At 38.5% G+C, this 22,400-nt stretch overlaps 1 protein-coding gene across 3 annotated transcripts in view; it reads right to left on the bottom strand.

Annotated features, from left to right (window-relative positions):
- Positions 1–923: 923 nt before the first annotated feature.
- Positions 924–22,400, bottom strand: part of ATAD2 (ATPase family AAA domain containing 2) — a 30,457-nt gene continuing 8,980 nt past the window's right edge. For 2 of the 3 annotated variants that reach the window (XM_015616972.1, XM_015616965.3), the window contains exons 8-28: positions 22,102–22,180; positions 21,061–21,153; positions 20,063–20,171; positions 19,725–19,840; positions 18,833–19,007; positions 18,118–18,206; positions 17,636–17,795; positions 16,174–16,264; positions 15,443–15,757; positions 14,383–14,488; positions 12,895–13,078; positions 11,200–11,385; positions 9,792–9,927; positions 9,443–9,639; positions 8,055–8,214; positions 7,570–7,692; positions 7,341–7,481; positions 5,877–6,215; positions 5,070–5,194; positions 3,248–3,376; positions 924–1,829 (exon numbers count right to left, since the gene is read on the bottom strand). In XM_015616972.1, the coding sequence (XP_015472458.1) occupies positions 1,791–1,829; positions 3,248–3,376; positions 5,070–5,194; positions 5,877–6,215; positions 7,341–7,481; positions 7,570–7,692; positions 8,055–8,214; positions 9,443–9,639; positions 9,792–9,927; positions 11,200–11,385; positions 12,895–13,078; positions 14,383–14,488; positions 15,443–15,757; positions 16,174–16,264; positions 17,636–17,795; positions 18,118–18,206; positions 18,833–19,007; positions 19,725–19,840; positions 20,063–20,171; positions 21,061–21,153; positions 22,102–22,180 (3,092 nt within the window). In that variant the 3' untranslated portion in view covers positions 924–1,790. The remainder of the gene's footprint in view (positions 1,830–3,247; positions 3,377–5,069; positions 5,195–5,876; positions 6,216–7,340; positions 7,482–7,569; positions 7,693–8,054; positions 8,215–9,442; positions 9,640–9,791; positions 9,928–11,199; positions 11,386–12,894; positions 13,079–14,382; positions 14,489–15,442; positions 15,758–16,173; positions 16,265–17,635; positions 17,796–18,117; positions 18,207–18,832; positions 19,008–19,724; positions 19,841–20,062; positions 20,172–21,060; positions 21,154–22,101; positions 22,181–22,400) is intronic. The other variant, XM_033512438.1, reaches the window with a different exon arrangement.

Here is a 22,400-nt window from a genome sequence, read left to right on the forward strand (position 1 = left end):
GGCTGCCCGGGGAGGAGCGGGGGTGACAGGGTTGGAGCTCCCGGGCGGCAGCCGCAGCCCCGCAGCCACTCCTCCGCTGGCAAACTTCGGCTTCGCGCTCGCCCCCCCCCGCTTGGCCCGGGCCGGGTTGCAGGGACAGCGTCGCTCCCAGCCCGGACAGAGTTTGTGTAGCACTCGCGGCCTGAGGGAGGACACCGCAGCAGCGTCCCGAAACCCAAACCAGAGCGAGTGAACACAGAAGTAGCCGTTCGAATCAAAGAGACATTTCCCACACCTAGGGGTGTTGGGGTTTTTTTTGTAAGAGAACTTTGAGAAAAGAGACCTCTCTCCCTTTGCTACATTTTTCTTATCACTGTGTGCTATTGTGGGTCAGACAGTAAAATGTGATGGTGTCCCCGAGAAAGAAAAAAAGATGTGGCTTGTGGGGAATGCTTAACTGTTCAGAGGTGATGAAGATTTGGGAACATTTTTTTAAATCTACATAGGTAGAGGATCCTGTCGAGCCTAGTGACAGGAAGACATTTGCTCAAAACAGAAGTTTTGAGCCCAGGACTATTTCTGGTTCCTCAATTCCACACTGTCAGTTTTCCAAATAGTGCTTTTAGGGGATGCACTCAACAAGCTCCTTACCTGCCCAAGTCACATTGAAATAGGCAATGTCAGCCAAGGAGGACATGAAGTTAAATGAACTCATGTGCTTACTACATTTCCCATGTCATAAATTACATTAAAATGTAAATTTTCAATTTAATTTTTTATTTCTCCTGAGCTTGTCTTTGCTGTATAATCCATACAGTGAATGGAGAAGCTGAGCACAGGCAGTTCTTACTTTAAAAACATAGTATTTGTACTGGTGTCTTAAATGCAAGATTATCAGTCATCAAAATCGTTCTGCAATTAAAATAGAGCAGACCACCCACCACTAAAGAGAGATTAATTTTTTTTATTCATATCCACCAAACAATAGAGAAAAGAAAAATCTGCATAGCACATCCATGTTTGAACAAACACAGTAGGACACAAAAAGAGAACACTACTGACAGAGGTAAGAAACCAAACACACACGAAGAGGGATGGCACAGTTTGGTGCTCAGTATCACCAGAAGTTGTGTACGTGATCTGACAGAACAGAAGAGCAAAGGGTCATGCTACATATTTTATCACAATTTATATAGAATTTTATTCTCATATAGTTAAACTTTGTCTTATTTTTTTTAAATAACTATCAAATTAACAGATACATTTTCTCTGCAGGTTTAACAGTATTGCTTTACTTTTACTTCAATATATTTATCACCAACAATATATTCATTTTTATGTAATAAACAGATACAATTCTTCCCAGGTAACTAGAAAACTATTTACAACTGAATTCAACTACAAGCCATCTGATGAACGAACAATTTGTATTAAAATGCTTTTCTCCAGTATTAAGGTTGTAATTATTACAAGCATGATTAAACTTTATCATAAAAAGTTACAGTAGTAAATCTTGCTTTGTTTCAAGATAGGTTTTCTTTTAAAGAGAGGTACTGAGATTATCTATTTAGATCTGCTGAGTTCCAAAGGTAATCACAGTAGTATGTCACATTGATATATACATATCTAGAAGGGAAATATCAAATAAAATTCATTAAATGACTTTATTTGAGCTTTCTTAATAAATTTTAAGATATATTTGTATAAATATATATGCAGACCTAGTATTTATTGAACAATGCAAAGAAAAAAAACAGCATGCAATAAAAAGAAAACATTACAGAGTGTGTCAAGTATGCTGAAGTCAAGTATCATGAATAACTGAAGGCTGTAATTTCTTTCTTCATTGCCTAAGAAGAAATAAAGACATTAGGGGTCAGTGTTAATACAAACTTAAGAACCCTGTTTACTATTTCATCAAAAGAAGCAAGGATCTGTGCACACAATTGTTAGTAATGATTTAGCCAATACATGTGCAACCACCATCACTGTTGTTCTATACTCACTGCCTCCAACACATTGTTATGCTCCCAAGATAGAGAGTAGGTTAGAAAGACTGCAAGGATCTGTATCAGGGGACCATGGATCAATAGTGCTTTCAACAATTTTAGAGGAGACAGTTCCCAAAGGGCCACAGCTAAAAGCTGAACTGGTCTTTTCTGCACTCTGAATACTTGTTCAAGTCTGTCTTCATACAGTAGAACTTACTCCTGGACTGACTTATGCAATCCCTCTGAATGGGAAATATTCTTTGGTTAAAGCTCAAAGAAGCAGAAAACAAAGAAAGCAAAGTTCTGTCACAAAACCTCACAAGCCCCAAGACAACAAACATGCTAAATCATGTCATTATGACAGATGAGAGAAGGGTGCATTTTTCAGGAATGGCATTCCTTAATCCAAATAATCCTCACTGTTGCACAATCAGAGCAAGAACATGTGATCTGACTCTTTATCAGATATGGAAAAAGATGACCAGAACCCAAGGGAAGAGGCTTCCTCACTTTTTAAGGAAGACTGAGACACATAATTTTATCTATTCTTATGCATGACCACCTGGATGACAAAAGGATTCAAGGACTTCAAAGCTGAAGTCTGAATATCCAACCTATCTAAATCAACTCAACACTGGGAATGTCAGACTGGGACCACGGGTTCCTGTGGAATATTTCTGCCAAGTTCTGACAACTTGGAAATCCTCTCTTAGAGGAAGAGATTAAAGAATTTGACTCTTAGCATTAAACCTTCAAAGGCAGGAAGCTCCCCATATATGAAATTAAAGATACTTGAGCCATTCTAACTGAAAAGGAAGTCTGGTAAGACGAAAGTCTCCTATTCTTGTTATGCCTCATACTTAGTTTCTTTTCAGGAGCAGAATGACTACTGTACAAGTGTTACCATGTGTGACTGCCCGCAAGAGAAGAACGAGGAAGTGACAGACTGAGAAAAGCACCCTCCTTTCACAGCCCCCCCAGCACTGAAAAGGTTCTGGAGCAGGAGTGGTGACAGACTGAGGTTAACTGCTTGGAGAGGGCTCTGGGGGGGACCCATCATCTTCAAGCCTTTTCCTGCTGAAACTGCCAACAGCTAAGCCAAATGCAACAATAGTTTTACAATATGGAGAAATGTCTTCCAGACTGTAATGAACAAATCTTGTAACACAGGCAACTAAGCAGCAATGAGTAGTACTAAATAACCATGATGTTCACAGGTACATATGCATAACACACACCTGTAACAATGACAAAATGCTACAAGACATAAAAATTACCTTCAGTAATTTGTTTTTGTCACCATCTTCCCGATGTTGGTAAATGCACTGGCTAAGGACAGCATATAGTTTTTCCATGCGAAATATACTGACGTTCTCAGTTACCACGGCAATAGAATGCAACACTTGCTGAAGAAAAAAAATGGAAACCAGAGTTCAGAATAGCACAAAATAAGCTGCAAACAGAAAAGGCAGGACATAGTAAAGGTGTATGCCCAACTTCCCATGTGAAGCTTTCTAATTGCTGCCACATAAGTGACTGCACACTCTCGTATGTGTTCATCAAGTTCTACACTTATTATCAAGCAAATAAATGAAAAAACCCAAAATCCCAAACGAAAAAAAAAACAGCCCAAACAAGTCCAAGCAGCTCCAGTTTGGAGGTTCACCCAACTTATTGTCTGCAAGTGAATTCCAAAGAAGCTCTCTAACACAAGCAGCAGGTTCCAGTGGCACCCATGTTAAGGAATTAAGTTTTCTAAAAGATGCATTTCATGACTGTAGCTCTGTCCTTGCAGCTGAAACCTCTGTAAGGGCTCTACGGTACCATCTCTCCAGTGGGTAGTACCTTCAGAGCACATGCACTTGGCACCTTGACTCTAGAGAAACCCATGTGGATTCCCTACACAGGCAGACATGAACAACAGCTTCCTCGCAAGGGGAAGTGGAGGAGCAGGCACTGACCCATCTCTGCTCTTTGGTGACCACTGACAGGACCTGAAGGAACAGCATGAAGCTGTGTCAGGGGGAGTTCAGGTTGGATGTAAGGAAGAAGTTCTTCACCTTGGGGGTCATCAGGCTGTAGGACAGGCTCCCCAGGAAAGTGGTTACAGCACAAAGCTTGACAGAGCTCAAGAAACATTTAGACAATGCTCTCAAGCACACAGCAAGACTGTTAGGGGTGCCCTGTGCAGGGCCAGGAGTTGGACTCTATCCTTCTAGGTCCCTTCCAACCCAGGATATTCTATCATTCTATGAACACAACCTCATTAAATTTGCTTGCTTAGGAAGCCTATTGTAAAAAGTTAATTTCTCTCTTCTCACTTCATTTCTTATGTCAGGTAAACAGCAGCCCCTTCTGGTTTGACCCATCTCCAGGACCTCAACCTGACAATTTCCTGAATTCTCCTCACTGAAACATCTCATGAAAAAGGCCAGGTCTATCTAACCTCTCCAATTCATGCAAAGGAACTTCTTTGACCTCCTGCAGCTAGGCACATTTTTGACCCTTTCTCCAATTGTATCCTAGGATAACTTCTCTCTTACAGGGGATTTGAAAAACCTTGTAACACGGTACCTATAGGAATGCAAAATTCTATCACTGGATTTTCAAAGCATTTGAGAAGAGTAGGTATTAGTATTTTATCCAGGATGACCTTTAAGTTGACCTGCTAACTTCAAATTAAAAGTCATCTCTAAAAATCAAGACACTCTTCCAATTCCTAATAAATGAAAACATGCAAAGAGCAAACCAAAACAACCCACCAGTCCATCATAAAAACTGTCAAGACACTAATAACCCACAGCACTACCAGTTTGCCAGTGGGCTATTTTAAAATCTAACAAGCCCCTTTACATTAAATATAGGAGATAATCTAGTCTCCTAAATTTAGTTCACCAGGAGCAAGAACAGCAAGCAGTCTACACCAGCTGTGGAAACAACAGTCATAGTCCATTACAGGTTGAATTTTACCAGCTATATATCCCTCCCATACTTTGTCTGAATTGGCACTGGTTAATTTTAACCGACTAAATTTACAACTCTGTATGTAGCAAGTAAATGTCCTACTTTGGTATTAACAAAATTAAAATTTGAACTTACTTCGAGCTCACAGTAATCCACACACACTCTATGTGTGCCAGTTTTCACTGCCTTCCCAACACATCCCAGCTGTTTCTCTTCCACCTGAGAAGATCTTGCATGAGTCACACAACGTACCCACAAATCTGGAATGACACGAATTTCTTATGTCAGGATTTCTATTTCTCTAAAACACAGTACGAGTGAAGTACCCTGTAGTTGGAGAAGAGAACATCTCTGCAACAACAGAGACAACTGTTACCATTTTGCAATGATAAATGCTTGACACTTTTACCTCCTTTCTGGCAAAAATCTCTGCTCCATGAAAACTAGAAACTTGAACACAAAGAAACAACACTAGACAAAAAGGCAGGGGAAAACCAGGGGAAAAAACCAAACTGTTGCCATTACAGCACTGCACTGCAAAACTCCAAAGTAATTTAGGTTAGAAAACACATCTTACACTGCCAACACTAGGACATAACTCTTCTATTCTACACATGACTCTGGGTGTACTGCTTGAAGTACAGCTTTTAAACTTACATTTCTTATTGCTGGGAAGATCCTTATGCAATAAAAGACAGCCAATGATTGTTTTTCAGTTAGGTACCATTTGAAAGACAAACTGCAGAATCAGAAATGCAGCAGCTGCAGAAATAAACGAGTCTGGCTGGCGTAACTCGAGGGGCAGCACCATTACTCAAGAAACACTGTGCACCAATTTGAGAGACAACTGAGAACATAAATCAAGAAGGCTAAAACCTGGTAGGCAGTGTAACCCTCCCTCAGAAAGAAAGAGGTAAATGACCTGTTTGATCTTTCGCTTACCATTTGAACCTCTGTCTTCAGAAGTTCCTGCTTTTTGACAATCTGGCATCTCACTCTGCTCTCTTAAGTCCGAATTTTCTCTCTTTTTTCCAGAAGATTTACCCACAGGGAGAACTCTCTCTCTTTCATTTTCTGTCCCATTTTTCTGTCGTTCCTGAAGTACATTTTCATGTTCTTCAATAGCAGTATCCTGAGAGGATGTGAATTCACTGCAATCTGTGTTAGACTCTTCATTTTGGTCTTCAGGAATTTTATTCTCTTTATTGAATTGAATATTCCTCTTTTTAGCTGCAATACTTGAACACTCTCTGTTCCTTCTGCGTTTTCTTTTTGACTTATCTACAAAGAGATACAAGCAAAAGTAATCCAAAACATTACCAAAACAAGAAGCACGCTCATCTTACTTGTCTGACAAGGAAAAGTACCAAAGGAACTTCAGTACCACTGTCCATTTCCCCAGACATGTCTAGAGAAAAAGGTGCAATTTAATGAGTCAGTTAGCTACTAGATTTTAAAAAATCCCACTACAGAATTTAATTCACAAAACCATCAGCTTCAAGAGGTTATGAACACAAAAGTCTCACTATAGACAGGAAGTCTTACTGCAAAGCAAGATTATTAGGTGACTCAGTAAGTGTCTAATACATGTGAACTACAGAAAAGCATTGGGAGATGAGCCCTCAGAATCTGTAAACTTCAGAAAAGTTAGATACACACTGGGGACAGCTGAAGAGGCACTTTTTTGGGAGTATTTGCTGGAGAAAAAAATCCTCCATAGAGATTTACACTTCATAAGCTTTCTGATTCAGTTAACCTTGTTCAATACAAACTTGTCATTTTGCCTTCCAGAAAACCCCACCACTCTTTATACTCATGGAGTACCACACAAGGCCTATGGGTCAAGTCAGTGGCAAAACTCCCAGACACGCCAGCAAGACCAGGAAATGTCACATCATGTCATGTGTTTTAACTGAAAGACGCAAGACCCCTTTTTTCCCCCATGTCCTTTTCATGGTAAAACTGAAGAAATAATGATCTTTTCTTTACATGTCGATGATTATTGCTCCCCTTTTTTTAACCCTTTCCCCTTCAATTGGAAATCACAGGAATAGAGTTTAATGCTTGAGGGCAGGGAAGGGGAAAACACTTTTGCATCTAACTAAGAACTATGTAGTCATTCAGAAACCATCATGTACAACTTTTTTGACTTGAAGAGGATGTATGAGCCATTAAATATCAATTGAGCCACCAAGGGCAGTGTCTTACAATGTCAACTAGCCATTGTACTTGGACTTTATAACCACACTGAATGAATGACTTCTGGATTTCTCAAGTTTTGCAGCATATTAAAAAATTTAATGCCTCTGGCAATGAAGAACCAGGCATTGTAGGAACATGTTATGTGTCACAACAACAGAGAGTTCAGCACCTTCTCCAGGAAAATCTGAGTAAAACACAACTTGCCTTTAGACCAGGGGGTACTGGCATCCACAGGCCCTGCTGGCATCCTCAGTTTTTCATTACACTTTGGGTCTGTTTTCTTACACCCAGGAACAGAGTCATCCCTTGGCATTAGACAGAAGTAAGAGGAAGCACAGTCTGAACCTTGCAATAAAGAGAGAGCAAAGAATGGTGTCTGGCTGGTTACAAACACTGGGACAAGTCTTTAAATCCTCAGTGTCAAAAAACATACCTCTTTGCTTACGAGATTCTTTGATTTCTTGGCAGCGTTGTTCAAAATCTTCATCCATTTCCTCCCTCACTATGGAATAGGCAGTATCTCTCAAAGCACAGGCTCTGTGCCTAAGGAGACGATCTGAAATTTTACAGTCAGAGTTGAGTACTTTCTACCAGCCAATGAATCCCTTTATTTTGTTTACTTGCAAAATTTTTTCTCTTGTCATAGGTAGGTTCTGAAAGGCTGTCTCAGTCAATCTTTTCAGCATGCCAACTGATAAGTTAATTATTAAAGCAGAAGCAGTAGTTTCCAATCAACATGCCTATCACAATTTCATACCTAAGTAACTTTATTTAATGCTGGAACATTCATAACCTGGCCAGAAATGCTCTCTGGAGATCTTTTAAATGATCTAATCTCACATCTACTGTACACAAATAACATTTATCAACTTGTACATTTAAAATTTTTACAAATTAGTGATAAAACCTCATCCTCACCTCCAGGATCTTTGACTGGGTTGTACTCTAAAGCATTGCTACAGATTAGATCAATGTCTTTTAGAAAGTCTCTTGCAGTTGGGTACTGGTGCATGTCGATCTTGGACAGAACTGTGGAGAGGTCCATGGGTTGTTTAATAACAGCATTGTAATCAGGTACCTGCAAAGGAAATATACATATGCTCAGAGACTTAACACAGCAGCCACCAAAAATAATTATTTTCATGAAGTCAAATAAATCCCAGTATGACACATCCAAAGATGTAGAAATTACCCAATTGGTTTCTTGAAAATAGAAGGGCTATTTCAGCTGGCTTTGAAGAGACAGACTAGAAGAGGGGAAAACAAAGAAGCAGGGAGGTCAGAAGAAGGGACAGAGAAGGGACAGAAGGGAATCAGCACTCAGAGTGGGATGCGTTTCACTTACTTTCAGAAAATAAAAGCAAAAGAACGTTTCTCAATAAAATCACCGAGATTCTTTGTTTTTGGCAGCAAGAAAAAGGCGGCAGGAATTGCAACTTTGAAGCACCTATCCTAGGCACCTAGAATGAGATAGCTGACCCAGAGATGCCAATTTTTTTATTCAAACAGAAGGAGCTTAATGACTAGTTCATATGAGGACATCCATGTTTGTTTAGATTATTCAGATCCAGAAACTACAAGGAAAGGAAGTAAGTCCATGGATATTTGGGGAAATAGGACCTTGTGGAAATGCAAAGCTGTCTCAAATCTCCAGCTGACTTGGAAGTATGTGCTCCAGCCTACAGTTATTCAATGAATTAAATGAGAAGCATGTGGGAGGAAGAAAAAAACACACAGCCTTTATGGTTGATCTTATACCAAGGAAAGCCCCTGAGAATAGAATCTGAAAATCTGACAAATTGCTGCTTCTACTCCTGTTCATGGAGAAACTACTGACAGACAACTACAGAGCTTTAGGCTTTATTAAAACAGCCCTAGAAATATTGTTTATAATTACAGAGAAAAGGAGAGATCTCTTCTTTTTAGTGCTATAATACACCTACATACCAAAGCCTTTTTACAAGCAAACTGTGTTGGCATTTGACATAATTGGCACTTGGACTAGATGATCCTTATTAGATGACCCTTCTAATGTAAATACTCTCAAGTTTTAAAGAGGTTTTAGAAGCAACACGGGGACTTCAGTAAATATTCAAGTAACAGATATTTGGGTAACCCAAAGAGTCAAAAAAAGTAAAAGCAAAACAAAAATTCACTTCCCATATCCTGGAGATTTGTAAATACTATGATTCTAAAGAAAAAGATAAACCTTCCTAGAAAGAACACACAAGCACTGAGAAGCACACACACAGAAAAAATGTGAATACACACAGGTATAATGGTATTGCAGATCAACACTAATTTACCTCCTCTGGGTCAACAGGCTTTGTGAATGCCCTGAAACGTCTGTCAATGACAAGTCTGTGAGTCACATCCCTTAAGTAAATCCTCAGCTCACGCAATGTATCCTCTTCCTGCTCCTCCAGTTGTTTTATTTCTTCCTCTGTCAGTTGTCGAGGCATAGGTGGTGGTGCTACAGGCAGAACTTCCAATGGCTGCCGAGCTTGAATTAATTGGAAAATTTTATTCAGTTGATGGTACTCAAATACAAGCACATGAAAAATAATTGACAGATGATTATCCCCAAAGGAGATACCATATAGTATTAGTTGTTAACTTACTGGTAGCAAAGTTTTATCTTTTGGATATTCTCACCTGAGATATTTTTTGATGCAGGAGGTTTAGCAGCTTGCTTCATAACTAAATCCTCAAAAAAACTTTTTCTTTCAGAACAGGTAGGCCACTGGATTTTGAAAACTTCTTCACGATCATTATTAAATAAAGCTTTTATCTAAAGCATGAGGAGAAAAGATTTTTCAGATATAAGGCCACACACATTTTTTATATTTTTTTTAATATTCTATTCCAAAAAGGTGAGTACCTTTTAAACTAAACTGAATACTCATCTGGGTAAGATAAGGTATGTAAAGTCATCTTCTTGGTTTTAAAATGCTAAGTTGTCATAGCATGGCAAATTAAAACACCTGCTCTGAGGAATAGTCCTGTCTAAAGTTTAGGCTCCATGAAAAAAAGATGTGATAAATCACTGAGAAAGAGCTGACAGTCACCACTTCCAAGTCTGGTGATTTTGTATTTACCTGCCTTTCTGTTCTTTAGCTCAAATCTTTATAGTAGATATAGAGGGAACTGGCAAAGTTCAAATAGAAGTGCCAGCTTCTTTTTAAAAGCCAGGTGGCTTTTAAAATTTTGTTTTTAATTAATTTAAATGAAGTGTCTAAAGTTACATATTTCCAGGTTGTACTCTGGTATTCCATCTCTAATACCAAAGGCCACATAAGTAATTTAATTTCTTATTTTAGAAAGCATTTATCAACAGCACAAAAACTTTTTCAACCAAGACAAAATTATCAGAGCATCATATTCACATTTTGAACACCTTCCTTTAATACACTTTGATGTTGTTTCTGAGATCCCAGTCCAGCTGGAGGGGATAGTTGTGCCACCACCAATGTCTAGAAAGCTCAGCAGATAGTCTTAATGAATTTTGTTAAGGAATACAATTAAAATTTGATTTCCAAGTTACTTAAACAGAAGCTGGACTTTATCTTTCCAGTATGCCAAGTTTTCACCAACCAGATGCAAAATGAAACTGAAATAATAATGAGATTATTTAAATTTGAAATTATGTTCCATCAGTAACAGTGTGACTACTGTACTTTTTCATTAAAAATATCTTTCACTTTTCAGTAGAACAATCTTTTTCCTGTCTCAAGTACTGTATATTCTTCACTAAGCACACACCTCACCATCTTGCTGTCACCAAAATGATTGCCTGAAGCAAATTTGTACATCTGTCTAATAAGCATCAGTGAGAAGGGTGAAAGAGTTGGGTTGAAGTCAATCTTTTTACTCAGAAAACAGTTTAGACAAATGCTTTCAGCACTGTTTTGTTTAAGCAAATTCTGAGAGACTTTTAAGAGGGTAGGGTGCCTAAATAGTAACAGTATGAATTCACTTTAGAGTGGCACAGCACTCCCATGCTTCAAAGAGTTATAAACTAGCAAGCAAAAAAGCAAGAGTAAAAAAAAGTATTGATAAATACCTCTTCTGGAAGATCTCCATGTTTCACATCAGTTGTTGCAAGGAGCAGAACCGGAGCAAACGTTGGAATGTTCTGCAGTAGTGTCGTAAAAACAGCTTTCACTGTAGGTCCAACAGTCTCCCACCACAAAGGGATTTGTGGGACATAAATGATACTGGGTGCTGTTCTTTGAGCTTCTCGCATCAACTAGCAAAATGAGAGCTCAGATAAGAAAACTACACCCTGTAGAACAGGATACTAAATAACTACCTATCAGTCAAACTATCTTACGAAATAAGAGTACATGAAGCTAAAATGTCAAGAAAAAACAATAAATTAACTAGTCATTAACAATAAGGTAAAATTTTCACTTTGACTCAAACACAGATATGGCTACACAGAAACAGACTTGAATTTCTGCCCAATTTCAAAACTACTTTGGTGTAAAAGAACTTCTGAAGAGCCTCAGCACTCAGCCAATCTGGTGGTGTGCCTGAAAAAAACAAGACTAGCCCTTCAGCAAGATGTATTAACCTGGAGAAACTGCCACACGACTGCAGCTATACCAATTGCAGTTCAGAGCAGGCACATACCCAACACAGACTCTAGAGCATAGACTCAACAAAGACCTATGTGAAAAGCCTGCTTACAATGCATAATTTCAAGCACTTCTTATAAAAAGTGACCATTTATTTGTCTGCCTGAAGAACTAAATCACAACTTCTTACTACCAAAGGATCCATCAGACCAGATGATATGCTTTGGAAGAGCACAAGCCACTGCTTACAGATGGCACCTCAATCACAGGAAACAAAATGCATCTACTGCCAGAGGGAAGTGAAAATTTCTCCATGTGCCCTCTCAGATTAACAATATTCAGAGAGTTCTTGTCAAAGGGTGGGAAGCACACATGGTATATCCAGGCAGTCACTACACATGATAGTTACATGTCCACAGATGCAACCATGATACAAAAAGTAAAATTCCTCCTCCTGTGTGACAAATGAGCCATGGAATATGTGTGTCCTGACCCCTAGAGCTCTCCAATGCTGCTACTAAAGGTCAAAATATTTTAATACAGTGCTGCCAAACAACATGTATTCTCTGCCTAAAACTAAAAAAGAAGGAAACCAGCACTAATGTGGTTATATTTAATTTTCCTAGTGATGGAAAGCACACCAGTGTAACAATCTATGTGTTATATGAATTTTAATTCCTTTACTGCATGCACTGTAGTGCTGCAAGCTGTATATGTAAAAAAAGAAACCCTTTCACCCCAAACCTTGACTGTCCACAAATATATTGAAAAATAGGGCTTCAGAAAGTGCATGATGCCATCAGGCTGATGCAGAGCCATCTACTGACAGCACAGAGGCCTAAGAAGCAATGAAAACTTCCTGGAACCAACACAGACCAGCAAGATTTTTTGCTTTAGAATGCAAAATAAAAAGCGAGTGCTTTATTAGCAGCACCACCCATCTTCCTGAGCTGCTAGCAACACCCTCGCTGCTTCCTTTCAAATGGAAAACATGACTATGTATAACATCCTTATGCAGTATCATTCCATTTAGAAAAAAAGTGAATTTCCAGACAGATGTAAACAGCATATTCCAACCAGGCCTCCTCAATTAACAATGAATTTTGCTTATTTCACAAGTTTATATACAGTTTATATTCAGTTTGGGAGTCCTAACAGATTAATGAGAAAAAAGATACCTGTGCACATGTTTCTTCTGGGGATGTGACGCTAACAAACAAAGCAGGCAGGTCTAGTGTATAAACTGGAAACTTCTCCAGGGCATGGATTACTGCAGGTGCCAGATGAAAAGCCTGCCCACACCCTGGATCTTCAACTAATAAGAACCGTGGCCTGAAAGATGTTGGCTGGCAACGAGGATTTCTACAACAGTAAGAAGAAAACAAGTTTAAAAACAAGTGATTAATAGGCACACAGATGTTGAAGATTTTTCCTATATGATTTTTTTTTGTAAATACACACCATGTTCCATGAAATATTAAGCTGGTCTGTGATCAGGAAGACTATCAAAGCCTATTTGTTCAAAAACTGGTACCATACCTCCACTAACAAATCCTGCCAGTCGGCAGCATGTCTGCCATTCCTTTAGCTGGGTTAAGAAAGAGCTCTTAAATCCTTCAGTGAAGCTGTCCAGCCAAATACACACACACACACACACACACAGCTGGTCAGTGACCTGCTATGGGGCAGAACAACTCTCTTTTCTAAGCACAAATCAGAGTCTCTTGACTCCATGTACACAGCCATTTTCAATAGGTCTTGACTTTAAGTAACTGAGATCTCTACACCTACCAAGTTTAGCTAAAATTTGGCTGTAGTACCTGGAGTTGGTGGTAAGGAAGAAGCAAACCAACATTGCTAGGAACGAAATTAACCTGGGCACTGAAACACATTAGCTGTATCTGAAGAAACACACAATTTGATTGGTTGAATTACTTCTGTGTTTTCCTCTTTGAATTTCTATTAATTTTCTAATCATCTTGTTTTATGAACATGAAACACACTTGTGAAGAGCTTTGGGTTTTTCTACCTCAAGACTGTTGTACCTTTCCTTGCTTAAGATCATAGAGACCAAGCTCAGCAAGTCACATTTTCTGGACAGCACAGCAATAGAAAGGGAAAAGAATAACTGACCCAACAGTGACAAAATCTACTGCTTCAACTGTTGATTTATACAACTTCCACTATAAAACATTAAAAGATTAACAAACTCTGTAGGTTAAAGGTACAAAAAGCAGACATTGTTTTTCTCACAGTGTTTTAACAAGCCATTTCATTTCTGATTTAACAGTCTTGGAAGGCAGACAGACAAAAGATGGCTACACAAATCCTTAGGGTTTTTTTAAGCTAAAAGGGTAGACAGCACATTTTTTGGGTCTTGAACCTTTAGATTAAATAAAAAAAAATCAATGAAATCAATGAAATCAACATGTTCTAATAATCTGTGGACCACTTTGACTTAGGCAAATAGGGCTGGGCTAGTCAGTTTGATGGGCCAGGGCAGGGTATTCGGTTAGAACACCAGCACCAGTTGGATCTTCACACTTCTTGCAAATATTGACCAACCCCCACACACCCATCATTCCTGCATCCAGCACCCCTCACAACATAACAGTTTACAGACTTGGCCATCTTAAAAATGTAAACATAAAGGGGACAAACAAGACCTGTTTAAAGTGAGGAATTCAGCCTTTTCATGATCAGGCATTTCATCAGTTGAATTCTCTTCAAAGATTGATGGTGATTCCTCTTCACTGTCAATCACATCATTTCCTAAAATAGGATTTAAAGATGAGAGCTTTGTTGACTTTCCTGAATAGCTCAAATCTTACTCTTGCATTAATACACCTTTGAAATCAGTGCGGGAAACCATTCCCTTGTATTTCATTTGAGGGCACACACTGAATGCTATTTACTGAATGGTTTATTCTACCACAGATATAAGGAGACTGCACAGTTTCTACAAAGCTGTCCTATATCCCACAATTCACATCAGGTTTCTCTGTTGAAAAGAACTTGTGAGGTTTTTTTGACCTTGGAATAAATTTGATTAGGAACAACTTCTGTACTTCTTATATACCTGAAAAACCCAATGAGGCCACTGCTTTTAGGAACAGGTTCTCCCATCAGATGTGACAAAATTAAGTGAATGTAATTAAACAGACTTCCATTGGTCCAGAACCAGACAGTCAGAGTATAAAGACCCACACAACTTCTAAATAAGGCTCCTCAAAGATCATGAAATGAGGAGATAATGGGAGGTGGACAACAGAGAGGGGGCACAATTACCCATCTCCCAGCCCCAATGCTTTCATTGTGTTGGTGGGTCTCTGTCTCTTTCATGAATGCAAATGATCCCAGCTATACTGGCAGTGATACTGGGAGAACACTCTCCAGAGACTAGCATAGTAACTAACTATTCACAGACCTCCATTAATCAAGAGAGTGTATCAATATTGATTTGTTCTCACCAACTGACAAACTAAACCTGATCAAGGTTTATGCAGTCAGGAGCATGAGTTCACCTATACTATGAAGCCCAGCCCTAAATTACAACTACTGAAACACTGCATATTGCAAGTCACTCACAGCTCCCATCCAGCACTCTGCACATCCAGGTTATAAAACTGAACTGTCATTGTGGCTGAGAGGTTTATGTATATTACTTTACGTATCAGAAGCTTTTGCTTTAGCAGAATTTTAAGCAAATGGATGTTGCTTTTATACCTTGCTGTTGGTCCTTCTTCAGTGCAAGCTCTGCGTGGGGAAAGACTCTCTGTAAGGCTTGTAAAATTCTTTCCAATGTGTTTTCTAACAGTGGTTTTAAAATAGGTGATAGTGCTTGCCCAGGTGAAACAACAGCCCTCTGTGAAGCTGGAACTGTCTTCTGCATGGCCATGACAAAATCCTTTGCTGTTATTTTAATTGAAGCGATGTCTAACTGCAGCTTCTCACTCCTTTCATATATCTGAGGATAGCGGCGGCGCAAAGCGCAGAGTGCAGCTTCAGCACATAAGGCTTTAATATCAGCACCACAGTATCCTAATAAATAAAGCAAGAATCAAATGTTATGTCAGGCTCAGGCAACACCAAAGTCAAGGCCAAGACTTCTAAAGTGGAAAAATTAAAGACTTTGCATGCAGCCAAAAATTAACTGGGTAAGAGATAATTCAAGGAATTACTGCACTGCAATACACTATTGTGTCTCACAGCCCAATACCTTGCACTAAAGACACAGCCCCCTAGTCAAAACTTTACTCCTGGGAAAAGTGACCTAAACCCATTCATGTGTTCTGAGGAAAAAAGAAAACTGAAAGCTGCATCTGTCTGGGTTTGCTCTCAGGACATGCTGGATGTGTCACCGCCTCACTCTACAGCAAGGCACAAGAGCTCAAGTACTGCCTGGAACGAGCTCCAATTCCCCACAACTCAGTAACCTACAGTGTTTTCAAACTCACCAACACATTTCTCAGCCAGCTCTTCAAGAAACTTGTCCAATGGCTTCAGGGTCCAGTCTCGTGTGTGAATTTTGAAAATCTCTTTTCTCGCCTGAAAACAAAACACTTGCATTTTAGTTTGCCCTAAATTTTCTCTTAAAACTACCACAATACAAAACCCCCACACTAATACAAATACTTCTCTTATCTGCTAAACTCTGAATTTTAAGGGTAAATTAATATGTTCTGTTTATTCAAGCTTTTTCAAGGAAATTTCCTAGTTCTAAATTTGTTACATTAAACTCTTGCTGGGGGATGCAATGAAGTAAAAGGCATTTACATCTTCCATAAAAAAGTGAGTTTTAACAAGTGTGAGATCCAGAAGAAAACACTGTAGTAAAAAACCCCAGACTTAACTGCAAAGAGATTTTTTTACAGAAAATTCTCTCAATTTCAGCAAAATTTCATGATGGCAATCTCATTAGTTCATCAAATTTACTCTTCTGACAGCTCATGCAAGGAAAACAGTCCTAGCACACCATTCCCAGTTGCTACTCTTGCTACCAAGTAGAACAATAATTATGACTCAAATTACTGTCACTCATTCAGAAAATGTCAAATTTTGCCTATCCCCATCTCTGATCTTAGCAGGACTTTCACTGAAGTATTTAGTGGTACACAGACTAATTATGGCAAATTTCTAAAATTCTTCCACAGTGAGGGAAGTGTGTATTAGATCTGCTTCATGGCACCTCCTCTCCTGTTCCTAAGAGCAAATAAATACCAGAGAAAAATGTTTGAGTTAAATGCACTATTTAGTGCACTTTTACCAGCATTCAATTCAGCACTTTCCAGAAAGTGCTAAGAAAAAGAACTATCACTGATGGCCAAAAGGAAAACACAAACTGCATTTCAGTTTTGGTCGCTATCTCACCCACAATATTTTTTTCATTGCCTATTGTCATTGAACTAGAAGCTTCCCTAGCCCTGCAGCTGTGTGCAGTGACTTCACATTTTTGTCCACGTCCCTGTTACTGAGTACCAGTAAGAACATTAGTTCCTAACATAATTAACTGGCTCCAGCACCAGCCTGAATCAAAGTTTTTGTTACCAAAAAAGAATTCTTGTCTGCACACCATTTCTTTCAATTTCACAATGCCACAGCAGTACTTCTTAACTAATTCATAAAGTCATTTTTAAACATTTTCATGAGTAGCAGCATCCTATTTTCTTTGCTGGTTGCAGAGACCAAAACTAATAATTAGAGGACTAACTACCTATTACAATCATCTTAATGATACATATTCAGTGCCAGGTCTGCCCTCCACAGTACAGCACAGTCTCTCCAGAGAGCCCTCTTTTGTCCAAAGCAGTACAATAGTGAGGAGACTTTCACTGCTCCACGATCCTGCTGAGTTGCACGGGTTTGTTACAAAGATGGACTCTGTCACATTAAGCACTGAGGTTGAGTTGAAGTTCTGACCTCTTTGTTTGGCAAGCTGAAGAGAAACTCTCGATCAAAGCGTCCCGGTCTTCGTAAAGCAGGATCTATAGAATCCAGCCTGTTGGTGGCTCCAATTACCACAACCTCTCCTCTGCTGTCTAAGCCATCCATAAGTGCCAGAAGTGTTGATACAACAGAGCTAAGAGAAGAATACAGTTTTTACTCAACAGTTAATTTTCCTCAGTTCCACATAATCACCCATGTTCACTCAAACAGGACAAGCTTTTATTGGTAAAATGCTGACTAGAAAAAGATAAATCATTTGAAGACATAACAAAATAGATAAGGTAACACAGACCTTGTGCTGGTATCAAGTGAACAGTTTTTAATTACAATTTAAAGATTATCTGAAGTAATACTGAATTACTAGTTTTCAGGATAAATTAATGTGTCACATCAAGTTGTGGTCTTCTTTTCAGTGAGATCAAGCACCTTCTATGTTGATACAAAACATGCCCTACCTATGAACTTGGTCTTGTTTACTGGACCGTACAGGAGCAAGACCATCAATCTCATCAAAGAAAATAATTGAAGGTCGCATCTGGTAGGCCTACAGTGAAAACACAGAACACTGACATCAGGAAAACAGCACTATTTGTAGGAGAAATGCACAAACAACACTGTGGTTGCAAAGTCAAAGTAGATTTTTCAGACCAGCATCAGGGATTTCTACTCATTGATCCAAAGTAGTGTTGTGAGTAATAGAAGGCAGGAGCATGTATCAACCCACTGAGGCGGGCAACATGAAACAAATCACACCACTGGTTTTACACCTATTTGGCATCCACCACGAACAGCACCAGGACTTAATTAAATTACAGGTTCTGGAAACAACCTTTGTTACCAATTTCAAAATAGCCATGCTTTCAGCCTACATTTGTTTCTATCTGATCAAAAGTCACCACTTCTTGAAACCTTTTTTGCAGCTGTTTGGATTTTTCTTTCCTGAGGCAAGGAGTTGGGGGTGTGTGTTGCTTTGCAAGGTCCTCTTGACTGCTTTACTAATTTTTCCTAATGCATCTCATGATTCCAAGCCTCTAAAAATGTTACTGAAAAAGGAAACACTGGCAATCTTCCCACTTCAATGGAAAGAGGTGACAAAAAAGAAAAAGAACTGTTCTTCACCACAGAGTTAGTTACAACTTGGACGGAACATGACACACATTTCAACCGTACCTGATCAAATAACAAACGAAGTTGTCGTTCCGATTCCCCAACCCATTTACTCAGGCAGTCAGCACCTTTTCTCATAAAAAAGGCTACTCTCCTGTCACCTTGGCTACATTCATTAGCAAGTGCACGAGCAACCAATGTCTTTCCAGTCCCTGGTGGGCCATAGAATAGACAGCCTCTGCAATTAAAAAAAAAATAAAAATTTCACATAAGAAGAATATCATAGGAAAGTACCTGTTGCCACCCGTATCCCTGAAGCACACTATTCTCTCCTAAACAAAGCTCTCTTCATTGTTTGTTATACTTTTAAAGTTACGGAAACCAAAGAATCTGAAGTCCTGTTTCAATATACCATGACTCAGTGTTGATGGCCCAGAATGAATATATATATACATATATATATAACAATTAAATTTCTAAAAATTTCCCAACACAGAACCCATTCAGCTGTGTAAAAAGTGGACAGATGCATCTTTTAGCACAAGCATAATCAGCACTGCAAGGTTCTAGTTACAAGTCCAGTTAACTGTAAAGCTGATACTGGAACTCTTGGAAAAAAAAGTTGGTGGGATGCACAATTGGACTTCCACAAAAACTGCAGTTGACTACCTCTTACAGACTGATCAAATCCACTTGCATGTAGAACTCAAAACCACTCCATTTCCTGTTTTTGAAGGTAAGACACTTTTAAAACAGTCTCACAACCCTGCAAATCTTTGAGCCTACAGGTATGCTGGATTCTATCAATTTTTTAAAAATTAATTTTTTCTACTGGTAAAAAACTCCAAAAGTATCAACACTTAAAATTCTAAACTGTGGAAACATAATACCTCAGTTGAATATTTTCCTGAAAACAGGTGAATTAGAATTTACAGTTCTAAATGGCATCTCTTACCTTGGAGGTTGAATTTTGAACCTCTCAAAGACCTCTGGATAAAGCAATGGAAAAACAACCATCTCTTTTAAAGCTGAAATGTGGTCAGCAAGACCACCAATGCCATCAAATCGTACCTAAAGATGAAGACAACAGAACACATTTTAGATGTGAAAGCTGCAACCTCGATAAAGTTCCATCAGAGATTAGATGTCAGCACAAAGGAAACATTCATGCCAATTTTCAAACTGCTTGAAAGAAAACTGTAAGCCAAGGCAGTTTAGACAGCACATTACTATATGGAAGCTTTCATAATTACTGAAAATGTCTCATTGACACATTGAAGTAAAAATACTTACTGAACAATCTATTTGCACTGGATCAACATCAGCCAGACTCGCTCCGATTTTCACACGATCTTTGTGAACTCCCTTTAAGTCACTCTTCCGAAAGTTGACAGGAAGAGACCTGATTTAAGTAAGGTGAAAAAGAAAGGTGCTTTCTAACTTGCAACATGGATTTTTTCTAATAATAGCAAATGAATGCAAAATATCTTATGAGTGTAAGCTTCCTGAATTGTTAAATATTGGTTCCAGCTGTTTTGTGTTTAATGTCCATGAGTAAGGAAAGGAAAATGGTCACTTTAGATAGTAAACTAATTATTTTAACAACTCTTAGCACTTATAAATATCCATGCCAGTCAGTAGAGCATATGTAGGAATACAGGCTTAGAACAAGTTACTCCTTTATGTGCAAGCCATGGACTGGCAATGATTCATGTGAGGAAGAAAACTGCCCCTCCTGGCCCCCAAACACACTGATACTATTCAAATACCTTTAACTTCTATATTCAAAAAGTTACAGCCCAAGATGATACTTATTTCAGTTGGTTTTAACATTATAAAGGCTGCCTACCACTGCCAGTCCTTCCCAAAGACCCTGGAACCTGTGTGCCAGTAGACTACTCTGAAAGACATCTGAGACATCAGGCTGAAAACGTATTTGTTAGACTGTTACTAAAATAGGTTTTCTAGAGCATTTGTTAAGAAACCAAATCTCTGTCATCTTCTCTATTTATAACATCCTCTGTTATAGTGGCTTTCTCTCTGAATCAGCTACTGTTAAGCACAGGAGCAGCAGAATTCTACATTAAGAAGTTTCATCGAAGTGTTGCTACCCCCGTTCCTCCTAAAAATCAAATTGCTTATTAAAATTAATTCTAAAAATCTAGTTGTGCAGAGTCCAGTTACAGTTGTATCAACAGATATAGCCGCCAGAATTTAAAAACTGAACACAATGAAGATGTAAAATCCTCTCAAGTAGTCTACTTCCTCCCCTGTTCTCCAGTTGCATTAACCTTCTTAAATTTCTGTTCTTCCTCTGCCTCTCAAAATCCTCTTCATCATCAGATGAGGAAGAGGAATCACTGCTGGGGACTGTGTGTCTCTGTCTGCAAACATTCAAACAAACAATTAAAAAAGTTAAACACTTAAGTAATATCAAAATTTAAGTGAACACTATGTCAGTTTACTTTCATATCTAGTATATTTCCAGATTATTGTACTCCTTACAAATCTGATTTCAAACTATGTTATGTGATTTTCCTCATGACAGCAAAATTTGATTGTTAATAGGAAGATAAAATGTTTAATTTCTGTGCAAAGAAATTTCTTAACCAAGTTACTCTTTTAGTCCACACGCTCTCATACACAAACCAAGTTTCACTTAGCATTATGTATCCACTCTGTGAAACACCAACTCTTTAATTTCAAAATTCCCTCCTTCCATAACTGCCTGCTTTCAAGGATGCTAAATAAAGCACTACTATCTATCAAGGAAAGGCATTCAAGGCAGGAACCTATTTGTCATTACTACTGCAATTTGTAATTTAGAATTTTATTTAGCATTTTTCTTGCTTTAAGTATAGTTTCATATGCAAACTTGAACTGATTCCAAAGAAATACCAGAATCAGTACCTGAGTGATCTAAAAAAATTAAACTTCCATACTCTCTCTAACTCTTTTAGTTTTAAGTAATTAACGTGCATCCTTCAAGATAAAACAGTCAGATTTTCAGAGGGAGATTTTAGCTTCAATTCCAGAACAAATTAATTCAGTTATACAGTCTCAGCCATAACCCTCATCATTACCACAAAAACTGCATTTTCTAATAAAATCTAATGGCCAGTAAAAAGGATGGGCTTCCTCCAATATTTGCTTTCTTTATATCCTCAGACTACCACAGCAATAACCATACTGTTAATATCTAATTACCAAGAGTCCAAAAACAAGGATTTTTGGATCATGTAAGGTCCAAGGGTTTTTAACCTTGAAAGCAGTATTCAGTCATGTGACTGACAGCACTACTGAGAAAGAACTATCACTAACCAAACTCATACCTGTTAGTTCCCTTGCATGGATCTCTCTGTCTGACAGGTGAAGACTTGTCCGAAAAATACATCTTATTTTGTCTTGGCTCTGTTGGAAAAAATTGGAATAATGTTATAAATAGGTTTAAGAGAAAGCAAGATACTAAAAGAGGCAGAGAATGGAACATATATCACACATCTAAGCTCTGGGGACATTTCAAGGGTGGGGAGGAAGAGGTTGTTTTTTGAAATCATTGCACAATAAAAGCAAAAACATACACACCTGAGTTTTAAGAACTGAAAACCAGTAAGGTCATCAAGTCTGTTTA

The sequence above is a fragment of the Parus major genome, chromosome 2, assembly GCF_001522545.3.
Source record: "Parus major isolate Abel chromosome 2, Parus_major1.1, whole genome shotgun sequence".
NCBI classification, from domain to species: Eukaryota; Metazoa; Chordata; class Aves; order Passeriformes; family Paridae; genus Parus; species Parus major.